This window comes from Phascolarctos cinereus, unplaced genomic scaffold (assembly GCF_003287225.1).
Source record: "Phascolarctos cinereus isolate Bilbo 61053 unplaced genomic scaffold, phaCin_HiC Scaffold_2;HRSCAF=192, whole genome shotgun sequence".
NCBI lineage: Eukaryota > Metazoa > Chordata > Mammalia > Diprotodontia > Phascolarctidae > Phascolarctos > Phascolarctos cinereus.
The window spans coordinates 323,299,106-323,313,599 of NW_027555625.1; the positions used below are offsets into that span (position 1 = coordinate 323,299,106).

The 14,494-nt window shown below is 39.4% G+C and overlaps 1 protein-coding gene across 9 annotated transcripts in view; it reads right to left on the reverse strand.

Moving 5' to 3' along the window:
• Positions 1-14,494, reverse strand: part of PTPRT (protein tyrosine phosphatase receptor type T) — a 1,323,147-nt gene that overhangs the window by 378,371 nt on the left and 930,282 nt on the right. For all 9 annotated transcript variants that reach the window (XM_020998700.2, XM_020998699.2, XM_020998698.2 and 6 more), the window contains one exon: positions 10,164-10,460. In XM_020998700.2, coding sequence (XP_020854359.1) covers positions 10,164-10,460 — 297 coding nt within the window. The remainder of the gene's footprint in view (positions 1-10,163; positions 10,461-14,494) is intronic.

The window sequence follows — 14,494 nt, forward strand, 5'->3', positions numbered from 1 at the left end:
TCTTTATCCCATCCTTTAAATAGCATGTACAGTAGTAAATATATATGCTATAAATAAATATTCTTACATTGAGGACAGCCCAAAGATGTTTTACTGACATGGTATATCTTAAGAGTTAAGATGCCATTAATATATGAGATCCAACACATTCTTTATCCTGAAATTTATAGGCACCCATAATTTGGCTCCAACCAAACCTTCCATCCTTACTTCATTCAGTCCACTCACCTTCAACTACTCTATGTTCCAGTCAAAGAGGCCAGTTTCTCATTTTGTCCTATTTTCCCTTGCTTCTCTGCATAAGCTTAGGCTATTCCTTATGTCAGGTTGTCCTCTCTCCCTCCTCGTCACTATCTGTTAAAATTGTTCTCTTATTTCAAGGCCTAGCTCAGTCACTACCTCCTCCTCCATGACTCATTCTCTGATTTCTCTAGGTGAAAGTGATCTCCTGTCTCAAAGTCTCCTCTGTACCTCTTCTTTGTCTTAATCACAAATTACCTTTTATCATACTTATTTTTGAAAATGTATGGCTCCAGCAAGCTATAAATTCTTTGAGGCCAGTTGGTAAGAATAAGTAGTAACTAGGACAGGAGTGGGAAACCTGCAGCCTCGAGGCCACATGTGGCCTTCGAGGTCCTTGGGTACAGTGTTTTGACTGAGTCCAAGTTTTACAGAACAAATCCTTTATTAAGGGGATTTGTTCTGTGAAGTTTGGACTCAGTCAAGGGGCCACACTTGAGGACCTAGAGGGCCACATGAGGCCTTGGGGCTGCAGGTTCCCCACCTCTGAATTAGGAACCCCTCAACAAACATTAGGTGAATTTCTCCTACCTTGTTTACTGCACTCTCTGAGCAGCAGCTTCTCCAGAAGTCTCATACTTGCTTGGTCCTACCCTTTCCTCTCTATCCCTTTTTCCCATCAATGGGACTGGTATCTGGGGTCTCTGTCACCCCTCCAGTTGGCATCTTGGGTTCTCCTTGCCTAACCAATTACTTTTTATATTATTTTCACATGATAAAGTATAAAACTGATGTGAGGGGGGTGATCTGCGCTTGGTCCTATGCTGTTTAGCGATTTTATCAATGACTTGAACAAAGACGCTGGTGGCCTTCTTACCAGCTCTGCAGATGACACAGAGCTGGGAGAGCCAGCTAGCACACTGGATGATTCTGAACACAAAAAGATCTCATTAGACTACAACGTTTGACCAAAACTAATAAGATGAAAGGGGAAAATCATATAAAGTCTTGCATTTGGGGCATTCAAGAATCTGACTCCTCCAATATAAGATGGGGATGGATGGCTAGGCTGGAGTTTATCTAGAAGAGATCTGGGTTCTTCAGTAGACTGTAACCTTAATGTGAGTCAATAGTGGGATACTTCAACTTGAAAAAGTTAATGTGATCTCAGATCATATGGACCGGTATAACTTCTAGGAAAGAGTGGATGATAGATCTGATATTCTCATCCTGGTCAGACCCCAGCTAGAGTACTGGGTACAGGTGGATACCACATTCAAGGAAGGGCATTGACAAAGTGCATAGCTTCCAGAGGATGGCAACCAGGATCATTAATCAGGTAAAAGGATTTGGGATGTTTAACCTGCAGACAAAACTCAGGGGAATTAAGAGATCGGTCTTCAAATATTTAATGATAATAATAGCTAACATTTGTCTAGCACCCCCTATGTGCCAGGCACTATGCTAAGCACTTTTCATCCCTTAATTTATTTGATTCTCTCAACCACCTTGGGAGGTAGAGGCTATTATTATTCCCATTTTACAGATTAGGCTAGCAGCAGTTAAGTGACTTGCCCAGGGTCACATGGCTATAAGTATCTGAGTCCAGATTTGAACTCAGGTCTTCTTGACTGTAGACCCAGCACCCAAATGATGTATGAGACTTACTCTGTTTGGTCCTAGGTGGCCGAACTAGAAGACATTTGCAAAGAGGCAAAATTTAAGCTTAATGTAAAGAGAAACTTTCTTACAATCAGAGCTGTCCCACAGAAGAATGGACTGTGTTAGAAGGCAGTAGGCTCCATCTCACCAAAAGTCTTTAAGCAAAGACTGGATAACCAGTTCTTAGGTGCATTTGGGGGAAGATTTTTTTTTTCCAAATAAAGATTGGTCTAGACTTTAGGTGCCCACTGAACTCCCTTCCACATTGATAATTCTGTGATTCTGCTTACTCTAGGTCACTGAAGAATGCACTTAATAGCTCTGTGGACACTAGTTATTTAACAAACAAGAGTTGAAATGGGTTCAAAACATTTCTTATGTGTGTATCCTCAGTATTGCGAGAGAGTGTCCAAAAACCTATCATAGCCTAGGAGTAAGAACTCAGACAATAGAGACTACAATAGAAATTCAAGCACAGCTCAAAAATGACCAAAAAACGTCATTTTTCTTTTTTGAAAAAAATCTTTTTTCTCTCTCCATGGAAAAATTTCTTAGAAGAAAAAAAGTTCCTTTTTGCCTTATCTTCTAAAAGTATGTTGCTTGCTTCCGTCTTCTTAACAATTCATTGATGAAGCTATGTTTTTCTCCCTATGAATTTGTTTCTTCTATCCAATAGTACGGGCCTTTCCATTTCTCTGATAGAATTCTACAACAAAGGTTAATTGCTTTATAATTTTATTCTTTTTCCTTTAAAAAAAAGTGTCCTGAAATTGCTAATTTTAACTGTGCTTCCTGTCTGTGGTTTTCTTGCAAATTCCCTACAATTAAACCAGATGTTTAGTTAAGCTTTAAAGCTATGAGACAATTTCAAGGAAAGTTCTATTTCAATATAGAGAAGGGCAAAGTGTTACAAAGGGCAAGATCTTGCCATTTTATCCTGTTTATAATGTGACAGCCAGCAGAGCAGGCACTGTATATCCTGGGCTGTTCACCTTTTTGTTGATTAAGAACAGGTCAGCACTGGCTTGGGAAAAATGAGTTACATTGAGAATAGTTCTGAAAAGTAGTGATCAGTAGCCATGGGTGAATTCAAGTCTCCCAAGTCAAGGATTACGCAGTTAAGGCACCAATTCATTAATTTGGCATTGTGGGAAAGGAACAATTTCATTCCCTGTCATTTTTCAGATAACTGAAGCTCACTTGATTTTGAGTACCAGAACAATGTTTTTTCTTTCTTTTTTCTTTCTTTCTTTCTTTCTTTCTTTCTTTCTTTCTTTCTTTCTTTCTTTCTTTCTTTCTTTCTTTCTTTCTTTCTGTTTGGTGAGGCAATCAGGGTTAAGTGACTTGCCCAGGGTCACACAGTAAGTGTCAAGTGTCTGAGGCTGGATTTGAACTCAGGTTCTCCTGACTCCAGGGCCAGTGCTCTATCTACTGCTCCACCTAGCTGCCCCTATGTTTTTTTCTTCTAAATTGCTTGCCCAAAGTCTCAGTGGTAATAAGTATTTAAGGTGAAATCTAAACCCAGAGACAGTATCCTTTCCACTAAACTATGTTGTCTTTATACTAAAGATACTGGTAAATACTTTAACTTTTTCTGGACTTTTTTCAGTATCAGAAGACAAAGACTTTAACATTGGCTTAGTAACTGTGTACTTAATTCCTTTGTGACTCTAAAAAAAATCATTTCATTTCACTGGGCCTCAGTTTCCTTATCTGAAAAATAAGGGCGATGGACTAGATCAGTGGAGTCAAACTCAAATAGCAATAGGGATCCATAAATAAACTATGAATAAGGATCCTGCAGGTTACATATTGACTTAGAAAGCCACATATTAACTTGATCTATGTTCTAATGCTTTTTTTTTACTTGGTTAAATATTTCCCAATTACATTTTAATATGATTCATCAGCACTCTGGAGTGTTCTGGGCAGTAGTTTGACCTTCCTGTACTAAATGACCTCAAAGATCCTTCCCATCTCTAAAAGTATTATCTAAGATTCTTATAAAAAACATGTGTTACTGGGTCTAGAGGTAGCCTGGTAAAGCGGGAAGGGTTTTGGATTTGAAGATGATCTGAGTTCAAATTCTAGCTCTATCATTCACTATCCATGTGACTTTAAGCAAGCCACATCACTTTCCCAGACCTCAGTTTATCCATCTGCAATATAGCGGGATTGGATTCAATGACCTCTAAGTGTCTTAAAACTCCAAGACTTGGATTCTATGATACAGTGATACTTTTAGAGGCAACAAAGGAAGTACTCAAGCAAATGCTGAATTACTGCTTGTTGGGGATATTGTAGATGATATTGCTAGTCAGTTTCCCTCTATGGTCATGTCTAACCTGAAGATTCAATGGTTCTATGACTATTGAGATGTGTGGGGACTGTTCATTGTTTAGTCTTTTTCAGTCGTGTTCAATTCTTTGTGGCCCCATTTTGGGGTTTTCTTGGCAAAGACACTGGAGTGGTTTGCCATTTCCTTCTCCAGCTCTTTTGACAGATGAGGAAACTGAGGCAAACAGGGTTAAGTGACTTGCCCAGGATCACACAGTTAGTGCCCGAGGCCAGATTTGAACTCAGGTCTTCAGGACTCCAAGCCCAGCATTCTAACCTCAGCCCAACCTAGCTGCCTTGTGGACTGTTCAATTTCATACTAAATTGTGCTAGACTGGCTGAGTTCATTAAGTTTGCTTTTTAGTTTTTACATCTCTTTTATCCTTGTCAGGGTGTTACTTGTCATGTGTCACTACTGTCAATGTGCCTGCTTATTACAATTCACTGCTTTTAATGTCCCATGAACTGGGAAACTAGCTGTAAATAGGCTTGTTAGAACTGTTTACAAAGTAGAGTTAAGTAGGTTCTGACTGAGGGCCCTTCTTCTGAAAAAAACGGGCATGAGCTGTTATGCGTAATTTTCTAATATCAATTATGGGTGCGTAGAGGTCTTTTTTTTTGCTCCCTTTCTGTTTCTCTCCTGTATTCCATGTGGCTGAAGCTTCTGGATAAGTGACCCCTGAATATGTTGAAGTGTTTCTTGGAGTTACATGGGAAAAAGTACATTCTCTGGCTTTGGTGATGATAGCTGTTTCCCAGATGAGGTCGTGTGGACATGGGGTTGTTTCTCTAATCACAGAGCAGCATTCTGGATTGATATAGGTATTGTCCAAAACCACTGGTATGCTTCCTAATTCTGTAAACTACATACAGAACAAGTCCCATCAGAAGGGAAGCTCAAAAATAAAATCTATCAGTTCAGTGAGACAGGTCGCTCCTTATCTCCCTGCAGAGTATTTCTTTCTAGGGACCATGAGAATGATAGCTCAGTTCAATAGGTAATATTCTCCTGTTGGGTTCTCTCATGTAAAGACAAATTGTTGTAATTGTCTTCTCTGGAAGCTCTCCCATTTCTAATAAACACAGGAAATACTATCATCTTGCACTAATAAGAATTCCAATCAATTCAACAGCATTTTTTAAATGCTTACTACTGTATAAGGCTCTTGGCTAGGTGCTGAGGATGAGAAAATGAAAAATAATATAGTTCTTGTCTATTTTTAAGGAGGCTATGACCTAATAGGGGGCACATGATGTGTGCACAGGTAGTATAATATAAAGCATAGAGATGGAGTCAAAGGAAAGATCCAGACAAAGTGGTCAAGGGAAATGTGGGAAAGGAGAGATCACTTAGCTGGGAGAACTGGAGAAGACTTCACTAAAAAAAGGTAAACTGACCCTGGAAGGAAAAGAAACACAGACAAGGAGAGAGTGCCCAAGGTCAGGCACAGGCATTATCCTGCCCAAAGTTAGTCAGAAGGCAGCAAGTTGGATTGGAAGATCAGATAGTAAATTCCAACAAAACAAAGATCAAATACATGAAGGCAAGTTGAACAAAAGAAGGCAAGAGGAGTAGGTGGAGTTAGATTGTGGCTGGACCTTAACAATCAATCAATGAATCAATAATCATTTATTAAGCTCATACTTTAGGTCAGGCACCACACCCAGATGTGGGGAAGCAAATACAAAAACATAATCGTCCCTGCCATCAAGAAGGTTACATTCTAAAAGGGAAGGGAGTGTAGAGGCTAGCTAATCTAGTCCCCTCATTTTCCAGATGAGCCAACCAAAGGCCCACAGAGGTGAATGACTTGCTTAGGGTCAAACAGGTAGTGATCAAAAGTTTCAATATGAGAATGCTCATACTTTTGTGCCCAGCAAACTACATCAAATTAGATGGCCTCCTTCACCTAGATAGGGCTTCCACTCAGAGCAATATCATGCCTCTCCCCTCTGCCTGGTAGTGATCATAAAAGTTAAGAAAAATGAAAAGCAATACCTCATCAAGGAAAGCATGGGAGCTTCTGCTATTGATGTCAGGTCATCAGGGAAACAAGAAAAGCATATAATTGGAGAATTGTATTGGTCTCTATGAAGCTGGCAGGGGGGAGTGCTCATGAAAATTGTAGCATTTTAAAGTATCATAATTATCTCTCAGCAGAAAGGACCTCCCCCAGTAAAATGCTGTCTCCTTGAGGGTGGTGACCATGTTGTATCCCTAGCACCTAGAATCCTGCCTTATGCATTTCTTTTTTTTTCCTTCTTTCATTCTTTCTTTCTTTGGTCCAGGTTTGTGATTTTATCAGTGTAGGGATCTCCCAGTGAGGAAACTTTTTCTACCAATGCAGAGCAGCCCTGTCTCTGCAATTTATAGTCCTGGAGAGTTACCTGGGAACAATAAGAGGTTAAGTGACTTGCACAGAATCCCACAGCCAATGCATGTCAGAGGCAGGATGTGGGTCTTTCTGACGCTTAGCCCAGCTCTCTATTCACAATGCTGCATTTTCTATCACCTTGCACATAGTAACCATTAAAGAACTGTTTGATTGGTTGAAATGAATATATAGTTCAGCAGCCTACTCATACTACTGGTCAGCAATACCATCAGAATTGGGAGAATTTATTGCTGTATCTCCAGAGAAGACCATTTTATTCAACTGAATGAGATGGTAATAGGAGTTACCAGGAGCTCAGTAGAAAGTGTAAGATTATTTTGTCTTTGGAGAAGGGATTAGACCCACGTCTATCTTTCCTGAGAAGGGCTATTGAGCCTAGTTTCAAACACTGCAATGACTTTTCTCTTCCTTTATGAGGTTATTCCATTCCCAAAGTAACCGTTGATGAGGTCTATTTTCCTGACATTCAGTCTGAATTTACTGTTCTCAGTACCATCTGATTCTTCCCAGATGTGCTATATGGATGAGTCAACACTTGTCCCAAAAAATAAATGAAATGACAAGTGAATGCAATATGTGATGGGGGCACCCAGTCTGCCAGGTTTCTTCCTGTGGCTGTACTGATCCTATCCTCTCATTAAAAAGAGTGTCACATGAAAAAGCCCTTTCAGGTGGTATAGCAACGCACACAATCACAGCATGTCAGAACATGTCAGCCCTTACAGATCATCTGATTCAATCCCTTTATTTTACAGATAAGGAAACTGAGGAAGAGAGGAAGAAATGACTTCCCCAAGGTAACCATATGAAATATCAGAACTGAAACCTGAACTCAGTCTCCTGATTTCTATCTTTGGGCTCTTTTCACTATGTCCTACTTGGCAAACATAGTTTCTTTAAGTGAAAGCATAGACCTGACTCTTGTGACATCACAAGGCTCTGGGTTTGGTTATGATAGAAGTTTAGTGGCCTTTTCTTGGGGCCTCAGGGCATAAGGGCAAGCAATGTAAGCTTCTATTCCAACACTAGGTAAGGAAGTACCTTACTTTTTACTTGGATTTCCAGCTCATAACCTACTGTTTGTCTCATAGTATCACGAATCTATAGCTGAAACAAATCTTGGCCAGGAGTCAGTTAGTTCCAAACTCCTTCCTTTTTCAGATAAAGTAATTAAGGCTCAGGGAGGCTATGTGATTTGTTCAAGGTCAAATTATTAAGTGACAGAGGTGGTATTTGAACCCAATTTCCCTGATATCAAAACCCATGCCCATGCTTAATAGATGCTTATTGATTATATATGGGATCCTTTCCCATATAGAGATGCATGTTCTAAAATTAGAGAAAGTGACTTTTATAAATAGAATAGGAATCATTATTATTATCAGTCAATCACTACCCATTTATTAAGCATTATATGCCAGGCACTGTGCTAGGCACTATCATTATTGCTGTTTCAGTATTTCTAAAGAGCTATGATTTCATCAGGCTAGATTGGGATGGGGAATCTGTGACCTCAAGACGACATGTGGCCCTCTAGGTCCAAAAGTCCTTTCAAAGGACCGCACTTAAGAAACTACTGGGCCACATGTCGCCTCGAGGCTTCAGGTTCCCTATCCCCGAGCTATTAAGGGTTCTTAACTAGGGATCCATGGTTTTTTTTGGTAATATGATTTGATGACTATATTTTAATACTATTAGCTTCATTGTAATAAGTAATCCTATGTGTTTTATGCATTATTTTTTTTTTCTGAGCAAGGGTGTGCAGGCTTCCCAAACTTCCAAAGAGGTCTTTAATACACATGCAAAATTCAGATTCCCTTGATCTAAATGTTTCTTCAACCAAAGCAGATCACAGCCTGCTATCTCCCTCTCCATCTAACCTCTCCTCAAATGATCACTTGGTGGCCAACTTTCTGGTAATGAGTTTCTCTGTCCTTCATTTGAGCTAGTCCTTAGACAACAGACACTCATCGGTCACTGCACTTTTCCATCTTAGAAAATTGCAAGACCTTGTGCTCCTACAATGGCAAAGTTTTGGAAAACCTAGGCCACCTCCATTCCAGGATGAGGCATCAGAGAGTGACTTGAGGAAATAGTTATTATTGTCACTACTGGAAATATTCTTCAGTCTGTGTAAAAGAATGAAATGCCTGATCTCTTGTTCTTTCCCTCCATACATTCCAAGCTAATTTCTAAAAGTGAGCAGGACCTTGGAGAGATTCAGGGCCAGGAGGCAGGGGTAGGTTAATTAACATTTTGTTTGTTTTTAGCTCAGACTCTTACTATTGGCAGATGTTGTAGAATCATGCAACATAAGATTTCACAGGAGGCTCAGAATATAGACTGTTTAGAAGTATAACATAGAATGTCAGAGCTGGAAAGAGCTGGGAGAAGTTATAGCATCAGAGGATTTAAGGCAGGACCACAGAGATCACCATATGGTGAAAGCTCACTACATTAAGTCAGCCCCAGCCTCCAGATCACACCATCTTCCTGTCATGACACCATGTATTCCCCTCTCCACTCTACTACCACCACCAGTTTCCACCTCCTGTTCTGGGAACGGTACTAATTAACTCAGTACTTCTGGAAAGGTCAAATCCTTCAATCACCCTATAACTCCCTTCCCATGTCTTTTGTAATCACCTTTTCCTGGTCACTACCTCTCCAGTGCTGGGTCACTATTCAGTGCTTAATAAATGCTTTTTTGTTCCCTCATTTATTTATTCTTTCAACAGCAGCAAAATTATTAAATTTGTACTGTGTACAAGGCATAATGCTATAGTCTAGAGAGACAAAGAAAAACTCAGGGAGCTCACAGTAATAGGATCATAGATTTAGAGCTCAAAGATATCTTGGAGGTCATTTAGTCCAACCCACTCACTTTCCAGATAAGGAAATTGAGGCCCAGAGAGATCAGGTGACTTGTTCAAGGTCATAGGAGTGGTAAATGGCAAAGGCAGGATTTGAACCCCAAACTACAGGAAACTGAATCCCAGGAAAGTAAAGTGACTTGTCCTAAGTCTGTTAGTAACAGATGAGCAATAAGCATCACTGAGTCTGGAAACCAGGTATCTGACTCCCTCTGAACTCAGAGAAAGGGTGAAGATGGTCTACTCTGCCCTGGAGTCTCTCTAAAGGAAGAAGAAGCTCACTGGATACATTAATTAGTGGGAAAAATAACTGATTCAACCCAAAATCCAATGTAGGGAAAGAGAAAAAAAAATCTCTTTTCTAAATATGGCATAAGTATAGGAAAATGCATTTTTAGAGAGATACTTTCTCCATAGGCATTTTTCCCTGGCCTGGTCTTTGCAGGACAGCTGGAAATTCTTGGGTTTTAGCTGAGAACAAACAGAAGGTGACCTCTTCAGCCCATAGACAATGGGAGTAGAATCTTCTAAATTGCTTTATTATGGCTGCCAGACAAATTCTATCAGCAAAGCTATTTCTTTTTCAGCTGTCACTGTTGATTGAACACCCAGCAAGCAGGGAGTATTCTTCCCAACCCTGAGAAAGGCCACATACCATCCTCCTCTGTCTGCACCACGAGTTCCTCACTTTCCATCTTCCCCTCTGGGTTGGAGAGCACAAGCCTCAGCTGGATGGTCATGAATGGGCGGAGGCCCCGCAGGGTGTAATGGGACGATGTCTGGATGACTTCCTCAGCTTCATATTGCTGTTGATTGAATACATACTGGTACTGGACAGTGAGGTTGTAGCTGTGGCAACGGGTTACTGCGTACCCGAAGGGTTCCCACTGGAGGGTCAGCTGTCTGGAGCGGATGTCCACAATCTCCACATTCTGGGGACCATGCACGGGATCTGTGGAAATATACAAGAGGAGGAGAGCTATTGTAAAGGGCAAAAGGGAATCTGTTCAAGAGAGAGAAAATATACAATGTTATTTATATATATATATATATATATATATATATATAAATATATATATATAAAATATATATATTATTGTATGTACTATATATGTATGTGTATATATACATATATTATATGTATGTACTATATATGTATGTGCATGTGTGTATATATATGTATGTATGTATGTATGTGTGTGTATACACACACACACACACACACACACACACATAGAGTACATCACTACAAATACCTTTGTATGTAGTTGGTAGGTAATATGAACATTGACTTGGGGTCAGGAGATCCGGGTTCAAATACCACTTCTGACACATGCAAGCTGCGTAGCCCTGAGCAGTCATTTAACTCCTCTGGACCTTGGTTTCCTTTTTGTAACTGGACTTAATGCCTGCTAAAGTCTTTTCCAGCTCTGACTCTATGATCTTATGACATATGCTAACTATATGACCATTGGAAAGACCCAATCTCTCCAAGTCTCAGGTTTTTTTAATCTGTAAAATGGGGATAATGGTATTTACCCAGTGTTTCTGTGAATCAAGCAATTTGTAAACCTTGAAGTACTACATAAATTTAGATACTTCCTGTTGTTTTTATCATTATTATTATTACTGCAACTAAAGGTTACGCTAAGAGCCAGGAAACCTGGGTTCTAGTCCTTGTTTTGTCATTAACTGTAAGGAAGGGAATTATTTCTTCCATTTTAAAGTTGATAAGACTGAATCCCAGAGAGTAGAAGTGGCTCTTCCTCCTCCAACCTTCCCCCTGTGTCCCATTTACCTTCCCCAATTATATAGCTGGTAATAGCCAGAGTGGGATCCCACACCTCAGATACATTGACTTCAAATTCAGGGCCTGTTCCATTATGCCATACTGCCTCTCCAAGAGAAATAGTGAAATCAGAATTCTGGCAACAATTGTTAAATGTCTCAGCATAATAACAAATTCAGAGAAACACTAGCCCTGGGACCTGTTGGGAGAGTAAAGTACTGCTCTGAGGACCACTTTTAGAATTTCCATTTCATTCTAAATCTTTCATTTAATCAAAATAATAATAAAGCATTATCACCATTTTGCATATGAAGAAATTAAGGTGTAGAGAGTTGAAATGCCTGGCTCAAATGTCAATGTGAGGATTTGAACCCAGGTCTCCTAGAACCAAGTCTAGCTGTTTCCACTCTATTAGCCTTCATGCTCAGTCATTTAAATAGAGGCAAACCAAGTTATTTTACATTTCAGATCCACAAATTTTTTCATTCATTCCTTTATTCATTTATTCACCTAATTTTATTATTCATTCATTAAGTACTATGTACAGAAGTATGAAAGAGATGGTGTATAGGCTGATAACCACAGTAAGGGGTTAAGAGAGGGGCAACCCATGTTTTACATTCATGTGGCCTTGGAAAAATCAATTCCTATCCTGTAGACTTAGTTTCCTTCCATGCAAAAGAAGAGACAGAGGTTGAACCAGATCTCTAAAGTATCTAAAGGATCTAAAGCTTTAGATCCCATGTTGAGCTATGAGCATAAGCTAAAATATGTTCACACATAACACATACACAACCAGATATTCTATCAGAGAAATCATTGCATAATAGATAGATAGAACACTAGATCTGTAGTTAGGAAGATGGGTTCAAATCTTGTCTCAGACACTAGTTGGGCAAGTCGCTACACATCTCTATGCCTCACTTTCCTCATCTGTAAAATGAGGAGGATGGATTCATTGGCCTTCTAAGGTATTTTTCATCTTTAAATGTACGAGCCTATGACAATGAGGAAAATTCATCACTGGTAAACATGGCTGACTCTTGCTCAAATTGTAAAGTCAATTTCAGTGATTGCTGTATTTCCTTCCTCCTTATCCAATCTTCTTTTTTTGTAACTCTACTTCCTACTATCTTTACCTTTTCCAGATGCACCCCCCATCTAGTCCTCTGGGAAGCACAAAAATACATCTGAGAAGCCACTCCTACCACTGAACCTCAAAGTCCTTTCCTTAAAGGGTTTCTGCTTTAACAGGAGCAGCAGTGAAAAGGAAAGCCCATCTTTCTTTATTAGTACCATTTTACTAGTCTTGCTATAAGGCAATGAGAAATGGAAAACAACAATTTCCAAAGAATCAAGTAGGAATATCATCCAAAAGGCACTAGAGTGGAGCATGGTGGGTATGAATAGGTTATGACACTGAATCAATGAGGAACTCTGAAGAATAACAGGAGTAAAAGACCTCATGAAGGAACTATACAAGATAAGAAGATGGATTAGTTGCATGCTTAGGGCAAGGGATGACAGGCAAACTGGTCGAGTGCTCTACTGGTAGCCTCAAGACATCCAAGGAAGCAAGAGAGGTCTCTATTATACAAAGTGGAGCTTGGGGGGAGGAGGGACACAAATAAGAGATGCACAGGATGGGGAAGGCATGTATGGGCTACAGTCAGCATCACTGGGGAGAATTCCTGAATCAGTGATATCATAAATGTATTTACAAATACTTTTGAGAGTGATAGCAGAAGAATGAGAGCTAGATGATGGTCCTTACGCTTCAGAAGGTGCTATACAAGTTACATTTTTCAGATTCATTTCCACAGCATTAGTTGATCAATCACATTGCAGCTCATGGCTTTGGAGCCCTTAAGGTAATATCCCCTTTGGGGTTATTTACATTTTAGTAGCATTTTTTAAATCTCAAAGACAAAAAATCCTTTGATACCCATAGGAATGCATTTCTTATGGTTCAGTTTCAGGCATGATTACAACAATCATCTTTTAAAATGATCTAAGGGACTTTTTCGTGAAAAGGGAATCTCTTGGTGAATTCCTGTGAATCAGATAATTATCTCCCCCAACATGATTTATAAAATGAGTTTTCACAAAATGGGTTCACTGAAGTCCCACAAATGCCATCCATATTCTTTGGTCTCATCATAGTGTAGAGGTGACTGCAGGTTTTCAAAAACCATACTGAAGGGTCAGTAGGCCCTGGCATGTAGGAAAGACTTTGAATATTGCTCCATTGACCAACAGACTGTGTATCTGTCATTAGAGGATCAGCCTAGCTGTACTCAACAGAAGTTCATCACCAGAAGGTTGGCCACCAGGTGATGAGATTTTTGGCTATAGCAACTCATTAAACTGTTTACTAAGTTCTAGAGGGGTGGCCATCTGCAAGAGTGCTGGAAGTAGCCAAAGTGATGAAATCACAGATATTTTGAAGCATTGCTTTATAAATTGATTTTGATAAATTTGGTTGGTCAATAATGAGCTGTATCATTACAGACTAAATATCAAATTTATCCAAACTTTCTGGCAGTCATTTCTGCCCCTGGCCTGAGTCAAAAGCTCAGTGAACACCAAAACAATTTAACAAGCTATGTTCAACAAACATGGAAAAAACTGAAAATGGATGTGGCAAAGTCACAAAGAATGGGCTTGGCCCTAAATAAAAGATATGATAAGACACCTCTCCTGATACTTTTGCAGAAGTAGGGGTGGGTAGGGGAGGTCCCACTGGTATGGAACATTGAATATAATGTCAGATTTTTTACAATGCGTGGATTGATTGCACTGAATTATGACTCACTAGGAGGGGAGGATGAAAGGGATAGAAGGGGAAATTTGAGTGATGGAAAAACAAAAAAAATCATTTATAAGCACCTAATTTATAAAACTATGTTCAGTAGATTACTGGCATTATTATTAAAAAGACAGACTGAAAACATCCCAGTTGAATGGGCTTATAGAATAACAGTATAGTTTTCAAAATATAAAAACTGAATTTTCTGGAAAATTTTAGTATTCTATAAAGGAAAATCATCAAAAATATAATTAGGTGAGCTCTTTAGGATGGCACACAACTTGCTATCTGATATGACCTTGAGTTCATTATTTGTCCTTGACTCTACCTTTTTAGGATCATAGAATCTCACAATCAGAAGGCACCTCAGTGGCCATCTAGTTGAATT